General features: G+C 36.2%; 1 protein-coding gene across 1 annotated transcript in view; it reads left to right on the top strand.

Annotated features, from left to right (window-relative positions):
• Nucleotides 1-23,035, top strand: part of LOC119873559 (translation initiation factor IF-2-like) — a 106,798-nt gene extending 83,763 nt beyond the window's left edge. The window contains exon 5 of the mRNA XM_038549562.1: nucleotides 22,892-23,035. Coding sequence (XP_038405490.1) covers nucleotides 22,892-22,985 — 94 coding nt within the window. The 3' untranslated portion in view covers nucleotides 22,986-23,035. The remainder of the gene's footprint in view (nucleotides 1-22,891) is intronic.
• The last annotated feature ends 3,283 nt before the right edge of the window (nucleotides 23,036-26,318 follow it).

A 26,318-nucleotide genomic window follows, 5' to 3' on the forward strand; every position in this document is an offset into this window, starting at 1 on the left:
GGTGGGGTCTTTGTCTGGCTTTGGAATTAAGGTGATGCTGGCTTCATAGAACGAATTTGGAAGTACTCCATATCTTTCTATCTTTCCAAACAGCTTTAGGAGAATAGGTATGATTTCTTCTTTAAACGTTTGATAAAATTCTCCTGGGAAGCCATCTGGCCCTGGACTCTTGTGTCTTGGGAGGTTTTTGATGACTGCTTCAATTTCCTCCCTGGTTATTGGCCTGTTCAGGTTTTCTATTTCTTCCTGTTCCAGTTTTGGTAGTTTGTGGCTTTCCAGGAATGCGTCCATTTCTTCTAGATTGCCTAATTTATTGGCGTATAGCTGTTCATAATATGTTTTTAAAATCGTTTGTATTTCCTTGGTGTTGGTAGTGATCTCTCCTTTCTCATTCATGATTTTATTAATTTGAGTCTTCTCTCTCTTCTTTTTAATAAGGCTGGCTAATGGTTTATCTATCTTATTAATTCTTTCAAAGAACCAACTCCTGGTTCTGTTGATCTGTTCCACAGTTCTTCTGGTCTCGATTTCGTTGAGTTCTGCTCAAATCTTTATTAACTCCCTTCTTCTCTTGGGTGTAGGATCTATTTGCTGTTTTTTCTCTAGCTCCTTTATGTGTAAGGTTAGCTTTTGTATTTGAGTTCTTTCCAGTTTTTGAATGGATGCTTGTATTGCGATGTATTTCCCCCTTAGGACTGCTTTTGCTGCATCCCAAAGATTTTGAACGGTTGTATCTTCATTCTCATTAGTTTCCATGAATCTTTTTAATTCTTCCTTAATTTCTTGGTTGACCCTTTTATCTTTTAGCAGGATGGTCCTTAACCTCCATGTGTTTGAGGTCCTTCCAAACTTCTTGTTGTGATTTAGTTCTAATTTCAAGGCATTATGGTCCGAGAATATGCAGGGGACAATCCCAATCTTTTGGTATCGGTTCAGACCCGATTTGTGACCCAATATGTGGTCTATTCTGGAGAAAGTTCCATGTGCGCTTGAGAAGAATGCGTATTCAGTTGAATTTGGATGTAAAGTTCTGTAGATATCTGTGAAATCCATCTGGTCCAGTGTATCATTTAAAGCTCTCGTTTCTTTGGAGATGTTTTGCTTAGAAGACCTATCGAGTATAGAAAGAGCTAGATTGAAGTCACCAAGTATAAGTGTATTATTATCTAAGTATTCCTTCACTTTGGTTAATAATTGATTTATATATTTGGCAGCTCCCACATTCGGAGCATATATATTGAGGATTGTTAAGTCCTCTTGTTGAATAGATCCTTTAAGTATGATATAGTGTCCCTCTTCATCTCTCACTACAGTCTTTGGGGTAAATTTTAGTTTATCTGATATAAGGATGGCTACCCCTGCTTTCTTTTGAGGACCATTCGAATGGTAAATGGTTCTCCAACCTTTTATTTTCAGGCTGTAGGTGTCCTTCTGTCTAAAATGAGTCTCTTGTAGACAGCAAATAGATGGGTCCTGCTTTTTTATCCAGTCTGAAACCCTGCGTGCGCCTTTTGATGGGGTCATTAAGCCCGTTCACATTCAGAGTTACTATTGAGAGATATGAGTTTAGTGTCATCATGATATCTATTCAGTCTTTGTTTTTGTGGACTGTTCCACTGAACTTCTTCTTAAAGGGGAATTTTAAGAGGCCCCCTTAAAATTTCTTGCAGAGCTGGTTTGGAGGTCACATATTCTTTTAGTTGCTGCCTGTCTTGGAAGCTCTTTATCTCTCCTTCCATTTTGAATGAGAGCCTTGCTGGATAAAGTATTCTTGGTTGCATGTTCTTCTCATTTAGGACCCTGAATATATCCTGCCAGCCCTTTCTGGCCTGCCAGGTCTCTGTGGAGAGGTCTGCTGTTACCCTAATACTCCTCCCCATAAAAGTCAGGGATTTCTTGTCTCTTGCTGCTTTAAGGATCTTCTCTTTATCTTTGGAATTTGCAAGCTTCACAATTAAATGTCGAGGTGTTGAACGGTTTTTATTGATTTTAGGGGGGGATCTCTCTATTTCCTGGATCTGAATGCCTGTTTCCCTTCCCAGATTAGGAAAGTTTTCAGCTAGAATTTGTTCAAATACATATTCTGGCCCTCTGTCCCTTTCGGCGCCCTCGGGAACCCCAATTAAACATAGGTTTTTCTTCCTCAGGCTGTCGTTTATTTCCCTTAATCTATCTTCATGGTCTTTTAATTGTTTGTCTCTTTTTTCCTCAGTTTCCCTCTTTGCTATCAACTTGTCTTCTAGGTCACTCACTCGTTCTTCCACCTCGTTAACCCTCGTCGTTAGGACTTCTAGTTTGGATTGCATCTCATTCAATTGATTTTTAATTTCTGCCTGATTAGCTGTAAATTCTGCAGTCATGAAGTCTCTTGAGTCCTTTATACTTTTTTCTAGAGCCACCAGTAGCTGTATAATAGTGCTTCTGAATTGGCTTTCTGACATTGAATTGTAATCCAGATTTTGTAACTCTGTGGGAGAGAGGACTGTTTCTGATTCTTTCTTTTGAGGTGAGGTTTTCCTTCTAGTCATTTTGCTCAGTGCAGAGTGGCCAAAAGCAAGTTGTATTGGGAAAAAGAGAAAAAGAGAGGAGAGAAAGAAGGAAAGAAAAGAGAAAGAGAAAAAAAAGGGAAGAGAAAAAAAAAACGAAAGAAAAAAAAAGAAAAAGAGAAAGAAAAAGAAAGCAGAAAAAAAAAGGGGGGGTGGGGGAAGGAAACAAATCAAAAAGCAAAACAAAACAAAACAAAACAAAACAAAACAAAAAAAAAAAAAAACCAAAAAAAAAAAAAAAAAAAAAAAAAAAGAACCACAGGGGAGTATCTTCTGATTCTGTGTACTTTAAGTCCCTTGGCTTCTCCTGGAAGTTGTCAGTCTAGCTGGTGTTCTGGGGGAGGGGCCTGTTGTGCTGATTTTCAGGTGTTAGCAGTTGGGGGAGCTGCTGTGCCCCTGCCCGGTGCAGGGCTCGGTGGGGGTTGTTTACCCCGTGAGGCCGCAGGAGGAACAGCCCCAGTGGCGGGGCAGCTCTGGAAACCTGGATTCAGCTCCGGCAGGAACTCCGTCTGCAGGGCCTGGAGGCTCCGGGGTGGGGCCGCTGATCTGCTCAGCTGGGGCAGGAGCGTCCTCTGCTGTCCTGGGCCCTCCCGGCCTCTGCCTGTCCCGGGGGAGGCGGGATCCTGGGCTGTGTCCCGGCGCCCTGTGCTCCGGAGCCTGCGCTGGTGGATTCGCGCTCCCGGCCCGCGCAAGCCCCCTCCGCGGAGCCGCCCCCGAGCCCCTCCGAGCTGCTCCTGGAACCGCGCAGCCCCCTCCGCACGGAGCCTCTTCCTCTGCCCGAGCCCCTCCGAGCTGCTCCCTGGGGCCGCGCAGCCCCCTCCGCGGAGCCGCCGCCCGAGCCCCTTCGAGCTGCTCCGGGTCCCGCCGGTCCCCGTGCGCGCTGCAGCCCTTAGGGAGCTCGGCGCACTCTCCCTGGGCGCGGAGTTGCTGTTACTGTCCAGGGGAGCCCGAGGGCATCCCCGCCCTCCTGGGTCCTGCTCCACCTCCCTGCGAGCCCCTTTCCCCCGGGAAGGTCGGTGCAGCTCCTGCTCCTCCGGGACGGGGCTCTCCTGTCCTGGGGACACTCGCCCCGGCCTCAGCCCGGCTCCTCGCGGGGCCCCTCCCCCTTGGAGGCCTTTGTTCCTTTATTTCTTTTTCCCCGTCTTCCTACCTTGATAGAAGCGCGAACTCTTCTCACTGTAGCATTCCAGCTGGTCTCTCTTTAAATCTCAGGCCGAATTCATAGATTTTCAGGATAATTTGAAGGTTTTCTAGGTAGTTTGGTGGAGACAGGTGATTTGGGGACCCTACTCTTCAGCCATCCTGCTCCTCCCCCTCCGTGACCTGACCTTGAGTAGCAGTACTGCTCATGGAGATACGCAATTATATGCACTTTTTTTAGGAGATAGAATTGAGTTGACCCATGCTATTCATTGTTCTAGGAATATAAGATGCAGACTTAATTTGGGTAAGAAAAAAATAATTTCACTTGTGATATGTTGATTTTGAAGTGTATACCAGATGTCCACATATCATTGGAAATACATTTCAGAAAAAGAGCTTTAGGCATAAAGATATATTTGAGGGTCAAGAGAATTCAACAGTTACTAATATTCTTCCTAAAACATCCCTTTCCAAGGCAAAAACTTATGATAAAAATGATACCCAATTAGGACCAAGAATCCTCTATAGGGGAATATATTGGGTATTGGGTGGTAGGAAGGAGTATATAATTTGGAACTGTCCCTTGAAGGATTTGATTTAAGCTTTCCCCTTCCCAGTGGAAGTTGCATCATCCTACCCCATTTAAAATTACTGACTGATAGTAATTTGAAGGTATGGCAATGTATAAAATAGTTCAGAGAGATTTTTTTGGGTAAGAAAAGAGCCAAGGAGAGAATCCTGAAGTATAGTACGGTTTAAGAAATGAGTAGAAGAAAAAAATGTTCTTTGTTTTGAATAGAATTCCAAAGTCCCAATCATATCCCCCAGCTTTTCTCTATAGCAGTTTGTTTTATTTTATTTATTTATTTTTTAAAATTTTTATTTATTTATGATAGTCACACAGGGAGAGAGAGACAGAGGCAGAGACACAGGCAGAGGGAGAAGCAGGCTCCATGCACCAGGAGCCCAACGTGGGATTCGATCCAGGGTCTCCAGGATCGCACCCTGGGCCAAAGGCAGGCGCCAAACCACTGCGCCACCCAGGGATCCCTAGCAGTTTGTTTTAAAACTGAGGTTAGGTGAAGTAGAATTTGGAAGAAGAGGAACAGGGAAGGGAATGAGGAGAGAGGTATTCTATAAACAATATTCTTACTTTTATTTTCCTTCCTCTTCTTACTTCTTAGGTTCATGATTAAATTAGAAAGATGGTTTCCCAAGGTACTGAGGTGTTCCTCAAGGCACCATGGCAAACACAGGGATGCTGTCAAAGAAAAATTGCAACCATTAAGTCTAAGGAAGACTTCATTCATTACCACTGCAACAGGGAGAGATGCTAAACTCAACTCTGCTGAAACAAAATGCAGGAGAGATTTTAAGTGTTATGGAAAGCTAGTGGAAAAGTCTGAAGGACATTAAGGGGGGTGTTGGTCAATGTGATTAGGCCATCCGTGTTTTCTACCCGACAGATAATGAAGTTAGGCTCTCATCCCCAAATAGAGACTGGGAGATAGAGGCAGTATCTTTCTGGTGACTACATTTTAAAAGGATGGCTTCCAGATACTTAAGAAAGACATTCCTGGCTTATAAAACTGACAAGAGACTGGGAGAAGACTTAAATCTCAAAGGGGCAGAAAAACTTACAATTGGAAGTCGTCTAAAATGAATGCGCTGAATAAAGGGAGGTCAGACTCTATAGTCAGAAAGAAACGTGTCTACCGTTTAGTCAACCTAAGGGGCATGTTAAGACAGTCTTGGTCAGTACCTCATTATATATTTTATATATTCAAGAAAAGAACAGCAACATCTCTCAGATACTACATTGACTACTACTATTATGTTGTTTTTACATAATTACTTTTGACTTAGGGCATGCCATAGAAAAATTACTAAGACTTTAAGGGCACCATAAAATGAGATTTTGTGAATCTCCAGATTAGAGCAAATAATGAAGGGGTATAGAATCAGATGTTCTGTGTTTAGCAGGAAGGGACTGCTACTATACTGGCAAGATATCTGGATAACCTAGAATTCTTGTTAAAATTTGGATTTTAGGAACACCTGGGTGGCTCAGTGGTTGAACATCTGTCTGCCTTCAGCTCGGGGCGTGATCCTGGGGTCCTGAGATCAAGTCCTGCATGGGACTCCCTGCGTGGAGCCTGCTTCTCCCTCTGCCTGTATCTCTGCTTCTCTGTCTGTGTCTCTCATGAAGAAATAAATAAAATCTTAAAAAAAAGTTGGATTTTAAAAAGTAATATATTTATAGAACAACTTCTTAAGACAGAGTTGTCTATGAGAAGCTTTTCTGTCTTGGTTTTTTATTGACTCAGTCTCTCATAATGAGGATAAAAGGCAGTGATAGAAAAAGGGAGAATCGTGTTTCCTCACATATTCTGTGAACCCACTCTTTTCTCTTTTTCTATATTTGCCTTTTCCCTTGACTGATTTTTAAGTTTAAGGATATGGATAATTTTACTGAGTGTCATTTCTGCTTTCAAAGTATTCTTAGCTTCAAAACACTTTTTAGAAATACTCCTTAGGCCCAAATAATATTCATTGACTTATACTAACTAATGTAAATGACTTTCTAGTTCATGTTTTCAGTAATAATCCATAAAAGATATATTTGTAAAGTGCTCAAGGACTAGTGAAGGGGTCATTATAAAGTATGTTTTAATTGCATACATTATAAATTATGTTTACATTACATACTTTAAAGGACTCCAACAAATGGACGTTTTCTACCAAGTATTTATTTTATAAATGGGATCAACAAAGGATATAGAGAATCCAAGTTCAGAAAATTAAATGGAAAAAAAAACACCAAAAAAATATGGTATGGCATTATGAAATCAGTGGAAGGAATCAAGTTAAATAAGATTGCAAAGAATATATTCCTATCATCTGTAAAAAAAAAATGAACTAATGATTACAATGAGAAAAATTTAATGGAATACTAGGAACAGAAACCAAATTGCCATTGGTGAGGAATAATGTGAGAAGAGGAAATAATGAGAGAAAAGCATGAATAATTCTTCCCAGAAGTTCAACTTGAAAGGTTAACTATTAACTAAGCTTTAACAGAATGGGGAAATAGAGTTAGGAGAAGCTGTGGGGTAGGAGGGGGACTTAATTAAATTAACTGGAACATATTCTATAACATATTCTATAATGTATAGAAGTATCTTCAATTGTAGAAACTTGAAAAAGGCTATATCCAATATATTTTATACATATTATTGGAATTTATAAGATAATAGAATAGTCTATGGTATTATTTATAAGATAATAGAGAAGGTGGAGTTTGGAGGTTTAATGAGAGTGGAGAAATTTAGGAAAATACACTGGAGACACTGGATAGAGAATGGAATAAGAAAACACAGAATGGAGATTAGACACAAATTTTTTTTCAGATTTTATTTATTTATTCATAAGAGACAGAGAGAGAGAGAGAGAGGCAGAGACACAGGCAGAGGGAGAAGCAGGCTCCATGCAGGGAGCCTGAGGTGGGACTCTATCTTGGGTCTCCAGGATCACACCCCAGGCTACAGGCAGCGCTAACCCTGTGAGCCACCCGGGCTGCCCTAGACACAAAAATTTAACACCAGTCTTCATAAGTTTTTTTAAAAGATTTTATTTGTATATTAGAGAGAGAGGGGGCAGGAGTAGGGGCAGAAAGAGAGGGAGAAGCAGACTCCACTGAGCAGGGAGCCTGACTCAGGACTTGATCCCAGAATCCCAGTACTCAGGACCACAACCTCTGTTGAAAGCAGACACTTAACAACTGAGCCACCTAAGTGCCCCCACCAGTCTTCATAGTTATCTGATTTTTTCCTAGCAAGGCTCAGCAACCTTGTTGGTTATCTGTTGCTATGTAATGAATTACGCTACTACTTAGTAGCTTCAAATAACAAGCTATTACTATGGATCAGATATCTGTGAGCAGGTTAGCTCTATAGTTCTTGCTCAAGATCTCTCATGAAGAACAGTCAAGCTGTAGTTTCCAAAGACTTGATGAGAGCTGAAGGACTCACTTCCAAGCTCACTCAGATGGCTGTTAAAAGAGGCTCCATATAGTTGCTCACAACATGGCTTACCATGTGGTAAGCCATGAGTAAGTCAGGAGAGAGAGACAGAATCACAAGTTAACAGTGCCTTTTATAACTTTATCTTGGAGTTGCATACTACCACTTCTGCAATATTCTGTTTTTCATACTGGCCAGTCTTGGTCCATTGTGGGAGAAGGCTGCGTGCCAAAAGCATAGATCATTGGAGGTCAATTTGATTGGCTGCAACAGTAGGGGAAAAAAAGAGAATGCAGTCAAATTCACAGATGGATGCTTTGCCAAGTGGGTATAATAGAAGGGAATTGGAAAAATGAGTTAAGAATATTGACAAAATATTGGGTAAATTGCTGGTATATAAAATTTGATCTGTAAATGAAAGAAAAGAAAGGACCTATAGGTAGGAAAGAAATTGAGGAATAATGGAGTTGGATAATAGCAGAGTTGCATAATTAAAAGTTTAGGGGCCTGAAATTATTATTTCAAGTCCCAGAATGAGAAGGAAGGAACATTGTTGGCCAAAATGATACGAAGAGAAGATATTTGGAGATGATTAGAAAAGGAATTGCTAAGTTAGGATGGCAGGTGATATATGTGGAAAGACCATAAGTTCTGAAGTCTTTATTGTATTAGAAGAAGTGACAGAGAGTTCAAGACAAAGATGGCGAGAGAGTATTTTTAGCCCAGTGGACTAAGTCTCACAAAACCAGCATTTAGCGACTCCCCACTCATAAGTAAATAAGTTAAACAGCTTGGAAAGCATCAAGGTACAGAAGTCTAGGTCACAAATTTAGTGTTCGTGGATGTAGGACTTGAAAAGACTTCATGGAAAGTGATTTCCTCATCAAGAAGCCATTTTTCAGCTAAAAACAAGAATGAAGAGCTGGAGGATTTAGGGAAAATTGCTCTCCATAGAACAGAATTTTCAGAGAGCGTGAATTATAGGACAAGGAAAAAAAATAGGAGTAAGAGTAGAGGAGAGAAGCAAAGTGGAATATGATGATGATCTGAAGGCTGTCACATTGGAGGATGCTCAAAAATTGCAAACACGTAAGATACATTGTACTTGCAATAAATTTAACAAGAAAATTAATTCTAGCATCCCATCAGTCCACTGGTGTCTGAGGATAGGCTTTGTGGTAACCTGTGTAGGCTATAAATCTGTCTCTGAATTTCCACCCTGTCAGGATTCAGCTGCAACTCTGGAGCATTAGAGTGTTCTAAAGAGGTTCAACTTGGTAGTGAATCAAAAGCCCTAACATTTCAGGATATAAATGAAAATACCATGTAATGTTTGATGGTTAACACAACTAGCATTTCTGCAGCAATGGTTGAGCCTGTGTGTTGTGTTGTGATATTCTTTGAAATGGATTTGAAGCTTAGTCGAGCAACATATTCTACATGATGGATGTTTGGGGTGGAGAGGCTCTGGTATAATTACCATGAAATGACAATTCATTTCTGAAAGGTGAAAGATTTATTTATTCTATCATATGCAATTTGAAGTAGTCTCAGAAGTTTCATAAAGTCACTAATTTCCATTGAGCTTAATTTCTTACTGTCTGCTATATTATTAAATATTTGCTAGAGGTGGTGGTAATGGAGAAATGAAGAGAAGGAATTGACTAATTATGTTCATTTAAAGGATAATTCAGTGTTCGGTCTCTATGATAACACCCATCTCTATTGAAAGCCATTCAGCAGTTGACATGTTTGTATACAGTGAATTTCTTAAAAACAGAAAATATATTTAATTCATATCTATTTTTAGTGTCTAACATAGCACCTAGTCCATAGTAGGTGCAGAAGGAAATTATTTTATTGTACAACTTAAGAAATAGAAATTGAACTGAACCTCTCCCAAAGTTACAGTAGTCACTTTAAAAGCTAGAGAAAGAGAGAGAGAGAGAGAGAGAGAGAAGCTATGCTGTAGATTTTGTTGACTTAGTATTTATCCACTGTATTTATAGTTTTCTACGTATGTGTTTTTCTGTCAATTTACCTTCATGATGCTTTGAAGATTTGAGTCGACCAAAGCAATTGAGACTTGTGCCCACTTAATTAGGAAAGAGCTATTTGAATCCTGATCCCCACCTTGAAAATTGACTCCTAATTTCTTTTAAAGATAGATACAAAACACATCTGAAGATCTTATTAGTATCATTTTGCTATTATCAGTAATTACTTACATTAGCAAAATAACTGAGTTCAGGTAATCTTGTATGCAAAAGGTTGTCAATTCCCTGGGTTTATCTCTCTTCTATTAATTTTCCTCATTTCATGAAAATTCTAGTTGTTACAAACATAAGAGTGATGTAAATTAAATGAAAATAGGTTTCTGATTGTTTGGGGACTTGCAATTTTTAGTTCTTAATGGTCACAAAAACAGATGCACACTTATGAATTTCTCTTAACAAACTGTTTCAATGCATCAGTATTTCTCTCCTTCCCACACCCTCAATCCCCAGCTTGGAATTTCAATAGGAAAATAAAACCTACAAAATGAAAACGAAAATCAATCTTCTTTTATTTAGGAACAAATTAAATTCCCCTTCTAAAGTAATGATTTTTACCTTAAAGCAGTGATAACTATCTTGTTGCTCTGTCAAGGTTTCTCACCTCCTTATCTTACAACAGTTAACCTTAATAATCCCCTCACTTTCAAGCTCTTCCTGACTTATGGCTCTTTAAGCACTTCTGTTAAGCTTGATCGTTTACTTACACTTGGCCTCTAATGGAGTCAGTGTCACTTTGAGGATTATAAATGGATTCTGCTGAAAATCAAGTTCTTCAGACACTCTAGAATTAATGTTTTTTTTTTTTTTTCCTTTTTTTACCTTCTGGTAATTGATATCTGTGTTAAATGGATTCTCACCCTGAGTTTGTAGCTTTCTTTTTTTTTAACATATATTTTTAAATTTTTATTTATTTATGATAGTCACAGAGAGAGAGAGAGAGAGAGAGGCAGAGACACAGGCAGAGGGAGAAGCAGGCTCCATGCACCGGGAGCCCGACGTGGGATTCGATCCCGGGTCTCCAGGATCGCGCCCTGGGCCAAAGGCAGGCGCCAAACCGCTGCGCCACCCAGGGATCCCTGTAGCTTTCTTTAAGCAAAATGAAAGGATACTAAATTTGGATTTTTTTTGGTGTTCAATATTTGATACTATCTAGTAAACATGTTAATAAATACATAAGTAAAAAGAAACAGCTCTATAATACCAAACTTAAAAAGTATTTCAATTTCAATTTGGAAATTATATTTTTAGAATCTCCAGGTAAGTTCTATACTTAGTCATTTTATGTAAGTGGGTAGGTCAGTTTGTGTCCTAATTCTGTTATATTTCCAATATTCTGTAATAACTCTAAATGTTAAAAGAATATAGTACTACTTATGTGAATGACATGTATTTTAGAATATACTTTTTTTTTTTTTTTTTTTTTTTGCAAATAGTAGCACCCTTTCATCATCATTGGCTATTTATTTATTTATGATTGTATATTTATAAATGATTTAATTGTCTTATTTTGAAAAGGAAATATGTTCCTCATTTTATCCCTTAGGAGGTCTCTGAGCAGGTCTTTAGGTAGCCAAATCAAAAGAATTATGGTTGTAATAAAGTAAGAATTGTTTTGATTTTGTTTTTATTTTTGCCTTTGATTGGACTAGCTATTGATTAAAGGCATTTGAGACTATACTATAGTACTTAGTATGCGCTAAGTACTCTACTAAATATTTTTAGTATTCTAACTTGTCTTCTTTTCACAACTATTCTGTGAAGAAGGTAGTATAAGCCTTATTAAGAGAAGAGGAAATAAATTCTTGGAAAGGTTAAACAATTTTCTCAGTATTATCATGACTAATAAATGTTAAAACAGGAATTCTGATGCAGATGCACTGCATATTATAGGTACTGTTCAAATAAAGGAAGGTGATTATGAGGGAAAAAAAATCCTAATACAGGACGAATCTCAGAAGTTGGCAAAGGCTTATTTCCATCAAGCTCAAGGAGATTGTTACCTTGCTTTTAAATAATGAATCAGTGCAAGTTGAAAGCACAGCTTCTCTTAAGCATTGAGTAAATATTTACTTTAAATACATTCAACATTCTTTTATGTTAGAAAAAAATACTGTTAATGGTGCATAAATGAGTTTTCATTATATTGCATATTTCTTAAAAATACCCATTACTACTACAGATGTAGGAAAGGCATGGCCAAAGGTCATATAACTGTTAAATGAAGATGGCAGGATGGGCGAGAGGTCTGCTGTGAAAAAAAAAAAAAAAAAATTACTTGTGTGTGCTCTTACACAAGTTCTGAAAAGGCACCCAACTTACCCTGATTTTGTAAGTGATTTAAAGAGATCTTAAGTATCTATGACATCACTTTTGATATTACAAACAGAATTTTGAAGCTATCCAATGTATCCTAAATCAAGGCTAGGAAATTAGAGTCGATGAAATAATTTAGAATCTATATCCTATGGAGGATAAAGAAGAATGGAGTAAAACTAAAAAAAAGAAAGTTTGCTGATAAGGACTTTTCTACCTGTTTGTTTCCCATAACCTAACACACAGTCTGAACTACAGAGCCATACCATTCTTTCTGACAGAACCTAATGCAAGAGGCTAAGATATATTTACAATGAGTAGAAATAGACTGAGTATTACCTTGTTTCATATTCTACAATGCTGTCTAATCTGGAGAATAGCTTTCTTTGAAGTAAGTCTCATTAACCTCTCTCCAAGACATGTGTTCTACAACAATTCTCATCTCTGCTTTATGATGATAGACCAAACAGGCCAACTGATATCAGCCTTTCAACTATGAATGAAAGTAACATTGACTTGTGTCTCATTCATCTTTGTGTTCTTACCAAAAAAGAAGTTTCATGAAAACTCAGCAGTGGCTTTTCTCATGAAGCTAAAAGTGGGAAAAATTTCCTCAAATTTGGAATTATATCCAGTACTCTCTATATGACAGTAAACTTTATTCTGAGATCTTTAGCAAAAATGAATATAAAACATAAATTGTACATAAATATGCATGTAAGTATAATACAATATAAATTATATCTCTGATATCATTGTAACTTCAACTTTATTCAACAACTATTTTTATTCATTCTAAGTTGAAGTTCATTAGTAATGATGAACCTGAAACTTTATGTAAATTCCTCAGTGTAGATATTAGCATTTTTATAGTTGTTATTTATACCTAAGATGTTTCCTCCTCAGATCAATGAAATCAAATTATATTTTCTGAATTATATCATAGTATAGCATAATGCTTATTTTAAGAGGAAAATGCTGGAGTCAAATTGCCTGAATTTTAATCTTAGCACCATAATTATTGACTGAGAAACCTTGGCCAATTTACTTACTCTCCCTATTCTTGAGATTACCTCAATTTGCATCCAATAAGAATACCTGCTTTATAGAGTTTTACTAGCATTAAGTTTTCAAATATATATAAAGAACTTAAAACAAGACTGGGTGTGAAGTAAACACTCTAAGAGTTGTTTTTAATTTTTTTTCCATTTGTTTTTATTCAAGTTTGATTTGCCAGCAGATAGTATAACACCCAGTGCTCATCCCATCAAGTGCCCTCCTCAGTGCCTGTCACCCAGTTACCCCCAACCCCCCACCCACCTCCCCTTCTGTAACCCTTTGTTCGTTTCCCAGAGTTAGATCTCTCTCATAGTTTGTCTCCCTCTCTAAATTTTCCCACTCAGTTCCCACTCTAGAGGGTTTCTAATAACAATTCCATAATTATGTCCATATTATTCTATGCTACATACATTGATGGGCATTTAACTGTATGCTATACTGATTTATACACATTCAATTATATATTGGACATTTCTGTATATCCAGTTATAGTATCAACAGTGTATACTTTTATGTATTTAACTATATGACATGAGAGAGATTGAGTATTTCTAAATCTGTCTTTACTATTAGAAAAGAGAATTAGAACTAGAAGCATGCCTAGTATCTTTATGGTTATGATAGATTTAGGCTGAAAGTACGATTCTGTTATTAAAATAGTAAACTCCATTATTAAAACACACAAGATATTCAAAATGAATTTCTAAGTTGATCAACTATATGTGGTTATGGACTTTGCATTTGTTAATCATGACCATGTATCCTTATCACCATAAACATAGGGAAACACATCCTTTATGCAGCATATTAAAAGGTGAATTAAGTGGGAAAGTTGAGATAGTTACTACATAGAAGATATTTGTTCCCAAACAAATAGATGTTGGATAAATCTCAATTTTAAAGGGGTAAATGTAGGCCTGAAATCTAAGGAAGGATTGGAGGGTAAAGTGAAAGATGTAAAATGAATAAACTATTGGAAATAAATATGGACAGGACAGTACAAACATAAGAAAACATAAGAGATTAAATTAAAATTTTGCATTGTTAAAACAAGTAGCTAATTAAAACATTAAAAAAGAAAATAGATTTTACTTGTCTAGGAGATAACTTTAACTGAAGAGTGACAATAAGTAATCTCTTCAGCGTGGATTTAAATTTCTATACTCATGGATTCATCTATTAGAATTGAGAAATAAGGAATATCAATTAACAAGTGTAAAGTTCATATTTACTTACTTACATGAATAAGGTTCGTTGACCTTAAAATAAAACAGCCAGTTATTTTACCAGCAAAATGGATTTATTTAGGAATAGCAGAGGAATTACAATGTAGGACAGACATATCATAGCAAAGAGCCGTAGGCAAGTCCAGAGAACAAAGGACAAGAATACTCTTTTATAGTAGAAAGGGGAGAGTTAGGAGGGGCTGCAAACAGAAAGTCCCCTGGAGAAAGTGGAAGTTCACAATGTAGTGGCTTTTCATTGACTAGGTTTTGACAATGTCTCGTTGGGTGGGCTGTTGCTGGACAAGAAGAAAATCTCTCTTCTGCTGAGGTACTAAAGTAAGCCTCTACCTGTTGGGAATGCAAGGTACTTCTCTTCCTGTTGGGTCTGCAAAGAGCTGCAATGAGTGGTAGAGTGTGAGCACTCCCTCTTCCAACTTCTGGACTCCATTTTAAATAAGGTTTCCTGTATTCATTTTCACAAGTTATGTATCTTATGTATTTTTATCAGTATATTTTTATGTTACCGTATAAATAAGAGCATTATTTGACATGCAAAATCACTTTAATAGAATAAACATTTGACTAAAGTTTTTATTTTGAAGATCTTATATTTGAAAGCATTGAGTTCCAGTATTTTGGAATAGGGAAAAAAAAAAAAAAAAAAGGTTTTAATGAAGAGGAATGGTAAGATTAAAATGGATGACATAATCCATAGCATCCATAGCATGAAAAGATTATTAAAATGAGAGTTGAAGTAGAGTGATATATTTTAGTCTTAGAAAATTATTGGGTATCGGACATACAGCATTTTCCAAGAATGAAACCATTGAAAATTTCAAAAAGTTTCTTATTACTAAAAAATATTTGATTTTTTTTCTTTGTTTTAATACCTAAAATTCAATTTTAAACCTGGGCATAATTATAATGACTTTAGAATGTGTTTTGCTGGTGTTATTGTGTGTATGTGGGTGGGTGTGGGCATATGTATGAGTGTGTAATTCAATTTCAGTAGAACATCAACCAAAAATGGAGTGTCTGTTGGATTATATGTATTTTTTTATCATAGGTTTTTGCAAATATATGAATAATCATGACCAGAATCTGCTATTTACTTACTCTCAGATAGTCTTTCAAAATGTTTATTAAAACTTAAGAGTTAATATGTTCATTACTTACCTTTCCATACTTGTTAATGTGTATTATTAACTTTAAGAAAATACTAAAATATTTTATATATCAGATTTCATATATGTATAAATATACAATACAAATTTTAGCTATTTTTTTATTTGAAGTAAAAAGATTTTGGGGGGTATTTTTAGTAATATATTCAGTACCATCACTGTCTTGCTTTTAAGTCACAACAAATTGGGTTTTGCCTCTACTTTTTTTTAATTAAAGAAAAGTTATTGAGGTAATATATATCCAGAATAACTTTAGATACTGAGGAACAATAGGAACATATAAGCTATATTATCACAGAATTTTTATCTTAATAAACCAAAATAAATAACAAATAAAGCAGTTGCCTACAGCTAGCAAAATGGTGTGCAGTAATTAATTTTTTTTTTTTTTCTATTTTGAGCAGGGCTCTCTGAAGTTGTGATATTCTCCAGAGGGAGCCTGCTTCGGGACTTGATTCCGGGACCCTGGGATCATGACCTGAGCCAAAGGCAGATGCTCAATCATTGAGCCGCCCAGGCGCCCCTCTAATTATTTCTTTACAATCATTCCTAAGAGGAAGATTACTGAAACAAAGAATATTGTTTCTCTTCAGGTTAGAAGGTGCTTCTCTTTCTAGCTTGTTTATTTGCCCTTTTAAAACATCCTTTCTTGTTTAAAATTGCAATGGTAATTGATATTTTCAGGGCAAATCTCAAGCATTACACTGGAATGCACTTTGTCATTAAAACATCCCACCAGAAAAAAAAGGGGGGAGAGGGATGCCTGAGTAGCTCAACTGTATCCCACCAGACTGTATGAAGGACAATGAGAGACTTCTCATTGTGTCCATTAATGGAACAGAAATATTGGGGCCTCCTGGTGTGTCTGCTTAGAGATTCTTGTGGCAAGGATTTTCAAGATTGGCATCACCTAATTCCTATTCATAATAAATCCAGATTTTTAGTTCCTGCATTATTATGTGAAATCTCCAGATTTTTAAAGTTGGGCACTAGTTAGGAAGTTTAAAAACACCAGGGGGACAAATACTTTATAAACCAAATGGACCATGCTTGTGGACATCATTCTTTTTTACACCCAGTGCTTCAAACTCTCTTTTGGAATGATACATGCATTATCTAGATCCATAACTCTTCCCTTTCTCTCTTAATTTGTACAGTATTAATTGTCAAATGATTAATATAAAGATGATCTAGAGTGATAATATGATTTTTAATAAGGAATATATATTTGGTTTTCATCCCTTTTCCTGGTACACAGCTTCTAAAATCCTTTTTAATTTCCTAAATGGTAAGAGCAACAGGGCAACAGGGATATCTTTTTTTTTTTTTTTTTTAATGATATTTGGTCTTTTGCCCTTAGTTCCTGAAATAGCTTCAAAGCTATAAAGTTGAAAGGAGTGTCTCTTGCTATACATAAAAAGCCCCTTTCAATCACACCTGAGTTCATGTAAATGAGATGAGTTTTGAAAAAACTCTAGACCACCACAGGATTTGGGCTGACTGCTAGGGGACTTAACCATTTGATTAGAGAATTGGAACTTTAGTACCACCCCTGATCTTTGGGGAGAAGTAAGGGTTTAGAGGTTGAAGTAATCACCAACGGATGATGATTTAATCAATCTTGCCAAAGTAATGAGGACTCTGCAAAGATCCCTAACATGAAGTTTGGAGAGCTTCTGGGCCGGTGAGCATGTAGACGTGCTGGAGGGTGATGAGCCAAGAAAGGACACGGAAGGTCTCTTTGCACCCTTCATATACCTGGCCTTATGGATCCTTTCCATGTGGTTGTTAATAAACTGAAATCTAGTAAGTAAATTGCTTTCCTGAGGTTCTGTAAGCTGATCTACTAAATTATCTAGGTTGAAAAGGAAACCCCTGATTTACATTAAATTAGTCAGAATCACAAATAACAACCTGGACTTGCAACTGGCATCTGAGATGAAGGGAGCAGTCTTGTGGGAATCAGCCTTAACCTATGAGATCTGATCCTGACCCCAGGTAAAGAGTTCAGAATTGAGTTATAGGACACCCAGTTGATGTCCACAGTGAATTGCAGAATTGTCTGCCAATTACTAGTTGTGTGAACTTAGGCAAGTCAATTAGCATTTCTGTGCCACTATTTCTTCATATTTAAAATGGATGTATCAGGGTCCAATCAGGAGACAGGAACCACATGTTAATTTGAAATAGGAACTTTTAATATAAAGAGCTATGAATTATGACAAGGGAATTACCTATAAACGATAAAGAGTTCTGAAGAATACCCTAGGTCTGCGGGAGAGTACCTATAGAATGAATAAACTTGGGAAGGGTCTCCTTTCCCCAAAGTTGTGATTCAGATCTCATTAGAAAACGTGTGGTTATAGGCAGATGGGCTGTGAAGGAGTTCTCTTGGTGGTCCCAGGCCAGAATCGATCCACATTCTCTGGGCAGAAGCTAGGGAGTGGAGAACTGCACCTGGAACCAGCAAATGAAAAACAAACAAACAAACAAAAAACCAAAAAACCTCTCTAGGATGCCAGGGAAATCCACCCTAGGAGGTATCTTGGGTACACCTGAAATTCATTGTGGGAGAGCTCCACTCAAATCACCGGTAGGCATGCAGTAAGAGCAAGTGGAAGGGAGAAGGAAGGGAGAGAAACAAGATAATTTAAAATAAAACAACAGAACCAGGAAGAGAATCCCCTTCTTCTTAGAGTGTCCCTCCAGTGCCATCTACTGTCAAAGAATAATATGGTGCTAACGGCAAAGGAGAAACATTTAAAGGGCCCCTCTCAATTTTCACAGAACAGATAAGGAAGGTTGGAGCAATACATTGATAATTGGTATATTAGTTTCGAAGGGGTTCCTAACAAATAACCACAAACTGGGTGGCTCGAAACAACAGAGATTGTTCTGTCATAGTTCTGGGGCCAGAATTCTGAAATCAAGGTAAGGGCCCTATTCCCTTTGGAGTCTCTAGGAAAGAATCCTTCTTGCCTCTTCCAGCTTCTGGTGGCTATCCATATTTCTGTGACTGCATCAATTGAATCTGTCTTTGTCTTCTCATGGCCTTCTCTTCTGCTATCTCTCATAAGCGCACATTTAGGAACAACCTCTATAATTCAAGGTTATTTCATCTCAAAATATATGACTTATCTACATCTTCATGGTCATAAAGGAATTAATACATGTAAAATACTTAGAACAATATCTTATTCATAGCAAGCACTCAAAAATTGTTATTGTTATCATCGTCATTGTCCTCATCTTTGTGGTCATCATCATCATGGTTGTTGTTCCATTCATCTATCACTGTGATTCCTCCCCACCCAGTGCCCTTCCCTTCTACTTGTAGATAGGATAATTAAAAAATTGTACCTTGACTCTATATTTACTTGAACTTGTACTATATTTACTTAACTCTATTTTATCTTGAAATTGTTTCCCACTTTCTAAAATGCAGATATTTTATTTCATTTGAAATATATGCCAGATAGTCTTATCCTGATTAAAGACAAAGAAATCAAACCTCAGTGTTATATAACATCAGTGTCACTTAGTAAATGGTGGTGACATCATTTAGTCTCTGTGGTATAGTATTTAATTACTATTTCTACTACTAGTGCTCCTATTTCTATTATTATCTTCATTAATGATATCACTATCTTTAAAAAACACAAATTAGATATTTCAATGTCTCATTTCCATTATTCTGTCTTTTTAATTAATTAGCAGATCTTGGAAACCTATCACTTACAAGAAACACATTTTCCTGAATTGGCTTCTCTTTTAATTACCTCTGCAATTATTGTTTTCTTTCTTTTTGTACCATTATAATACAGTACCCTCTTAAATAATCTCCCTAAATGTTGTGTCCTCCTCCCTCACTCTTTCTTCTAAATAGCAAAAAAAAAAAAAAAGGAAAAAAAAGGAAAAAAAATTGTGAAATATAGATTTATTATCATTTTACTATTAAAATTCCTTTTTTATTTTTGTGATTCTTCAGTACCTGGGGCTAAAATATTTTTTCAGCCTTATCTTCTATTATTATAAACTAGGCTACTTCCACATAGTACCTCTAAATGATTTCTCCCAAAATATCATAAACACTGTATATTTGTTCATAGAAGTTCCCCTTTTGTATTGTTTGGAATTTAAATCCAGCTCAAATATCACCTCTTTTGTAAAATCTCCAAATCTCAAGAGATAAAAGAAGTTTTATCTTCTATGTTCAGACCAAGTGAGTGATTTTTAATTTCACCACTGGGAACACCTTGATTAATGAGATTATGCAACTATAAACCTAAGTTCTCCCCCCTGGAGAGTATTTGGATGGTTCTCTCTATTCTTCTATAAGATAGGAACATACAAGAGTGTTCTATGTTTTTAAATGGCTAACGATAAAGACTAAACAGAGTTTTTGTTATTTTTCAATTAAGAATCCACATTGTATAAGTATTTATATGATTTATTGTATAAGAATAAAAGCCCATGTAAGAAAAAGACAGAAGCTAATACTAACTAAAATTTAATTATTGCTATCCAGATACTAGAGCCTAAATTATAGGGTCTAAAAATAGACATGTTGAGCAATTAAACAATTCAATCTAATTAAATAATTAAACCCATTAAATGGATATTAAAATAATACAGAATGACAAGCATTACATAAAATAATATTCATCACTTTGGACTCCCTGTTACTAAATCATACTCCAATTCTAATGTAGGAAAAAAATAAAACACCAGAAGTGGAATTTAGGTATGATAATTAGTTTCTGAGGCATGATGGCCTATGGTTATGAAGACACCTGTCTCTGAGATTTTGCTGCAAGGAGTTTCAGACTCATGGAAATGAGTAGAAGCCTAGGACTGCTTGGATTTTTGCTAAAGAGAAGTAAGTGAATAGGGAGGGGGAGATTGGGCCACCTAACCTCTGAGAACTGACACTTCTCATAATTCTATGGGAAACAGAAAAAGCCAGTGGGAGACTGGCAGAGCTTGGCAAAGAAGATGATTTCCTAGCAGCAAAGCAGCAGGAAGGACATAGTTGTATGTGAGATGGGCTTTACTGAAGATAATTCCAATAAAAATGTATTGAGCACCCGTTCTGGAAAGTCACTGAGATGATAGTGAGCAATCAGAATGAACAACTGCATGTGCATAAGAAGATGTTGATATGAGGCTTTTAAAAGCATTCTTTAGGTTTCATTGTGTTACACAAACTGTATTATCTTGGTACGGAGAAGGTTTTACTTAATATCACTGAAGGTATTATACGCTTGCATAGAGTAAGAAGTATTACGTGATAAAATGTGGGATCCCTGGGTGGCACAGCGATTTGGCGCCTGCCTTTGGCCCAGGGCGCGATCCTGGAGACCCGGGATCGAATCCCACGTCAGGCTCCCGGTGCATGGAGCCTGCTTCTCCCTCTGCCTGTGTCTCTGCCCCTCTCTCTCTCTCGCTCTCTCTGTGACTATCATAAATAAATAAAAATTAAAAACAAAAAACAAAAAACAAATGCTTAAAAAAAAGAAGTATTACGTGATAAAATGTATTATTATAAAAATGTAATAATAGGCATCTTGCTAATACCAAAGACACCTAGATAAAACATGGCTTTCGTTACTTAGCATTTCAAAGCTTTTTTTACCAAAAAGAAAAACAGAACAATTGAGGCACATAATAAGTTTTTTCCTTCTCTGAATGGGCCATATGAAGAAATAAGATAATTAGGTATAATAATCGTTATTCCTAATTCGTTCCTCTGTCTTCTTCTGATATTATATGTGCGGTGAAATAAAGTTTTCTTGCTGTCATGGCTAGAAGGCAGTGGTGAGAAACACTGTAAAGAGTCAGTGTCACATTCCTTGAAGAATATTTCCTTCTAAAATGATTTCCTGAATTCCACATACTTCTCTGACTATCCAGGATAAAGTTAAGTCTTAATCTAAGGGAAGAAAGGACTTTGCATCCGCAAATCTCCTCATGCATTGTGAGGGAGGAAAATCTGATACTAAAAGATTTTATTCCTAGAGAAAATATGAAGACTAGTTCTGTATATTCTCATCCTAAGTAGAACTCTTTTACTCTTCTCAGTGCTTTGGTTTTGTGTCCTTATTTCAGTTTATATATGTGACTAAGTTAAAGAGATTTAGAATAAGTGAATTTTATTCCTCCAGCAGGAATACAGAGGACATTTTGTCAAAACAACAGCCCTCTTGGCAGCTTGGTTTTCTGGGACACAGGCTTCACTAGCTTCTCTCACTTCACCCCACCCATGGAAGATAAAGCTTTTGAGTGGGAAAGCTTTACCCCAAGGTCAGGAATAGCATAATGGGGGCAGCAAAGCCTAGATTGGTTCACAGTCCCCGGTAATCTGAAAGCCAGATATCTGACAAACAGAAAAAAAAGATATTTAGTTCTGAGTAGTCTCAATTTTCTGGGCTCTTTGAACCAGAGCAGAATGGAAATGTGATTCCAGCAAAAAGCTCATGGAGGCAGAACCACATGGTATTAATGTTGTGTCAAAGCTGGTATAGCCCAGAGAAATGTATGTGCTGATGAGTTACTATACTGTGAGTCTTAATCCTTAGTGTATTATTCTCTCAATTCCTCTAGTCTCTGTGACAGGATTATTATAAGAATCAAACCAAGAACCAATGCAGCAAGCATAGGAAAATATATTTTATAATAAGCTATTAAATTTTTGTTTTTTTTGCTTTACTTTTTAACATCTATTTCCTATTCTTTTCTTTTTTCCTTTGGAGGAGTTATGAGGCTGATTTTATTGGAATCTATGATACTAGTGAAAATCAAAATTTGACATGATATTTCTATGTTGACTTTTAATGACTTTGAGAAATAATCAATCATATTTTTATGCAAGCCCTTAAATTCAACAACGTTGAATAAAATATAAAGGATAATGGAAAGCAATCAGAAAATTTTCTTTTTGATATACAGTATTTGGTTGATATGACTTTATAGTCATTTCCCAATAAGTTAAATGGGAATTTAAGTAAAGTCCACGTAAAGTTCTGCTTTAAATCCATACTGGGGAAAAAAAGTGCCTATCTTGACACAATCTGCACTTATTACATACTAACATTCTAATAGAAGAGTTATCATGGAGTTGTTGAAAGAGTTCTAAAGAGTTCTAAACAGGAAATGCCAGTTACAGTTTATGCTATACTATTAATTAGTTTTTTGTATGTATAAAGAGAATTTACCTTATCTAGGCCATATCTTCCTAATTTATAAAAGTGAAAATGCTGAACTAGATATTATTTGAGTTCCTTTTCAAGTCTGGCATGTTGTGGTTCTGAACGTAACATTTATATTTAAATGCATTTGCAGCTGGACTTGTGGCTCATCTCTGGTTGAACATCCTGAAGAAAGAGATGGATACAAAAGATTTCAAGAAAGAATTTTAAATTTGCCTCCATTGTAAAAGGGACAATTTTTTCAAAGAAATATATTTTGTAATGTTTATTAATGATAAATGCTAATGAGTCACATGCAGATTTGTTGTATTTGTTTAAAGAAAGCCTATCTAGAATTACCCATTAAAAATAAGCATTTTTAAAAACAGTAAGTTCAATACAAAAGGGTTTTATTCCAAACTGTGAAAACCACATATAGTCCAGGTTCTTTTTTTTTTCTTTTTTTTAAGATTTTATTTATTTATTCATGGCAGATATAGAAACAGAGGCAGATGCAGGAAGAGGGAGAAACAGGCTCCCTATGTGGAGACCAATGCAGGACTCTCTCCTAGGACCCCGGGATCAAGCCCTGAGCATGAAGGCAGATGGTCAACCACTGAGCCTGTGGTTCCAGGTGTCCCAGTCCAGGTTCTTGTAGAGGTTCTACTCACTTTCATTTCCACCAGCCAGCACTAGGTACTTCTGAGAAAAATTGGAGGCAGGACAAGAGACCAGAGAGAGCCTACTATAGTGGAGCAGGTGTGTGGATGGGAATGGCTGCAATGACCGAGTGAGGGAAAAAACTTAGCCCCGTTTTCTGGATTCTTCTCATGTACAAAAAGAATCCCTAAACTGTTAGAAGAAGAGCAGACAGATTTCTACCTCTCAGGCCCAGGGGAAGATTCACTCCAGAGAGAGGACAGAAGAAAATACTCTGTCTCTAGTGGTGGGGTAGGAAAAAAATCTCACTTCAAACCCACTGCTTCTAAGAAGATACAGAAGCAAAAATCTTCTAAGAAGATACAGTTTATCAGGAAGATAAGATAACCAGATAATCCTCTTGAACCCAGGATCCTGCAAGGAAAAGATGCACTACTATTGAGAGGGAGTGGAAAACATTCTCCTATCCAAGAGTCAGTCCCTGGATGTAAGAGAGTCTAAAAGGTTCAGATGCACAGATCCTGCTTAAAACTGAAGCTGAGAAAGAACCTAGATATTTCACTTCCCCACCACGAGCGCATACCATGGAGAAATCAGCAATAGCAGTCTGCCTTTGAGGAGCTTTAAGAACCTGGAGAGAGACTGTCTCCTTAGAGCAGACGGGCACCAATTGCTGGAAACTGCCTAAACACTGAAAATAACAGCAGTCCCACCAATAGAAAAGATTGAAGTTTCAGTTGACAAGAAGATGCTACCTAATCTAGATTCCTAGATTATAAAAATCTGTAATTGTCTCTAAGACAATAATAGATTCAGCTTCCACTAGCACTGATTTTTCTGTTTCTACTTTATTTTACTTGAGGGGTTGGCACCAACTTATTTTTTTGGAAAATCAAGTATGGATCTACATCAATTGGGGAGCTAGAACTAGGACTCCTACATAAAAATGCAACTTTTTTTTTTTAAATGCAACTCTTAAAAAGCCACAACTTCGTAAAAATAAAATATAAAATCTGACCATTGGCAAAGGAAGATAGCCTCTCCTAAAAATTCTTATGGGAATTTATAAGAAAAGTTCTGCTTTCTTCAGATATTTTCATTTGGATTTATATTGCTTATAGATGCAAGGAAATCAAGCTCAAAAAAAGGATGTTAAAAATTAAAACGGAAATTAACAAAATATTTTCTTGTATGTATAGTTCCCCAAGGAAGAGCAATTTAAATCTTCTTGAAAAACAATTTAAAACCAAAATTCTAACAGCTAAACCCTGCTGACTATGAATTAATAATATAACTTAAAGCACACAAGGAAATAAGCAATCATGGAAGATGATAGGAAGGATCAAACAAACAAAATTCTAGCAGCAAAATATAAATGTACAAGAACTTCAGATAATGGAAATATCATTACAAAATATGAATATGATAAAATGGTATGTGTGTCTGTATAATTTAATCAAAATATGAATAATTAAAATATATACCATAAAATATTTTGGAAAGAATAGATGAGAACTTCTAGAAATGGAAAATATTGAGTTCAATTAAAATATCAATAAATAGATTTAATAAAATAGATTTTAATAAAATAGCATATTCAATAAAATACCAAATTAGCTGTAGCTGAAATAACTATTTAATAGAACTGAAAAAATTACTTGGATTTCCATATAGTGACAAAAAGTTTAAAGAAATGACCATTGAAGGGACATGGAAAAAGTTCTGGTTTCATGTAAACAGAATTCCAGAAAGAAAAGCTTAAAGAAAAGGTGTCAGGAAATAAAGAAGTAGAAAGTGAGAATTTTTCAGAATTGATAAAAAAGTCTGAATAAGATTTAGGATGCTAAGCGAAATGTGGACCAAATTAAGAAAAAAAAATCTAGATGTGTTCCAATTAGATTACAAAACAGTTACCAAGGGAAGTTTAGAATTATCCAGACAGAAAAATGAGCAAATTTCAGATTATCTAATATAGTAATGCCAGATTTATCAATAGCAAATATAGAAGCCTGAAAAAAAGTAGAACGTTTATTGTGAAGAGTCATCTTATCAGAAAAGTTTCCTTTCTAGCATGAAAGCAAAATGAAACCATATTCAGACAAACATATTTTCCATCCATAGACCTATAACTGAAGAAACATAATCGGGAAAGAAGAAATATGATCCCTGAAGGAATTAGTGACATGCAAGAGGGGATGGTAGCAAATAAATTGTTAAACATGCTATATTGAAATGAACTTTGAATTCATAACACATTAATAGCATTGTCTTACTGTGGAAATTAAAAATAAATGTACAAAATATTGAACAATTATAATGAATGAGATAGGCAGAGATTAATTGGAATTAAAGCAATCTAAAATATTTACATTGTTCTGGATGTAGGTAGAAATATTTATTTAGCTTTTTTAGACTTTATAAGTATGCATTTAAACATATTAAAGTTAAGAAATGAAAGAATAAGGGTCCATAGGTGGCTCAGTAAGTTGGGCACCTGCCTTTAGCTCGTCATGATCTCAGAGTCCTGGGTTAGAGCCCTTCATTTGGCCCCCTGCTCAGCGGGGAGTCTTCTTGTCCCTCTCCCTCTGCTCCTCCCCTCTGCTTGTGCTCTCTCTCTCTCTCTCTCAAGTAAATAAATAATCTTGAAAAAAAAAGAGACAAAATAAATCTGATAAATTCCGAGAGGTATAGAGAAAAAGGAAGAAATAGTTTAAAAGTTGAAAAAAGGAGAAAGAGAACTAAACTTAAATGGAAAGTAGCCAATAACATCTTAGAAATATTCCTTTATCAATTACTGTATTAAATGGTGCAGGCTGACCATTTTAAAAGCAGAGATTTTTAAATTGGTTTTTGATTCAAAACATTTTACAAATTTCAACTGTTAAATACTTTATCATATAGCATCATAATATATCAGGAAA

This window comes from Canis lupus, chromosome 10, assembly GCF_011100685.1.
Source record: "Canis lupus familiaris isolate Mischka breed German Shepherd chromosome 10, alternate assembly UU_Cfam_GSD_1.0, whole genome shotgun sequence".
NCBI classification, from domain to species: Eukaryota; Metazoa; Chordata; class Mammalia; order Carnivora; family Canidae; genus Canis; species Canis lupus.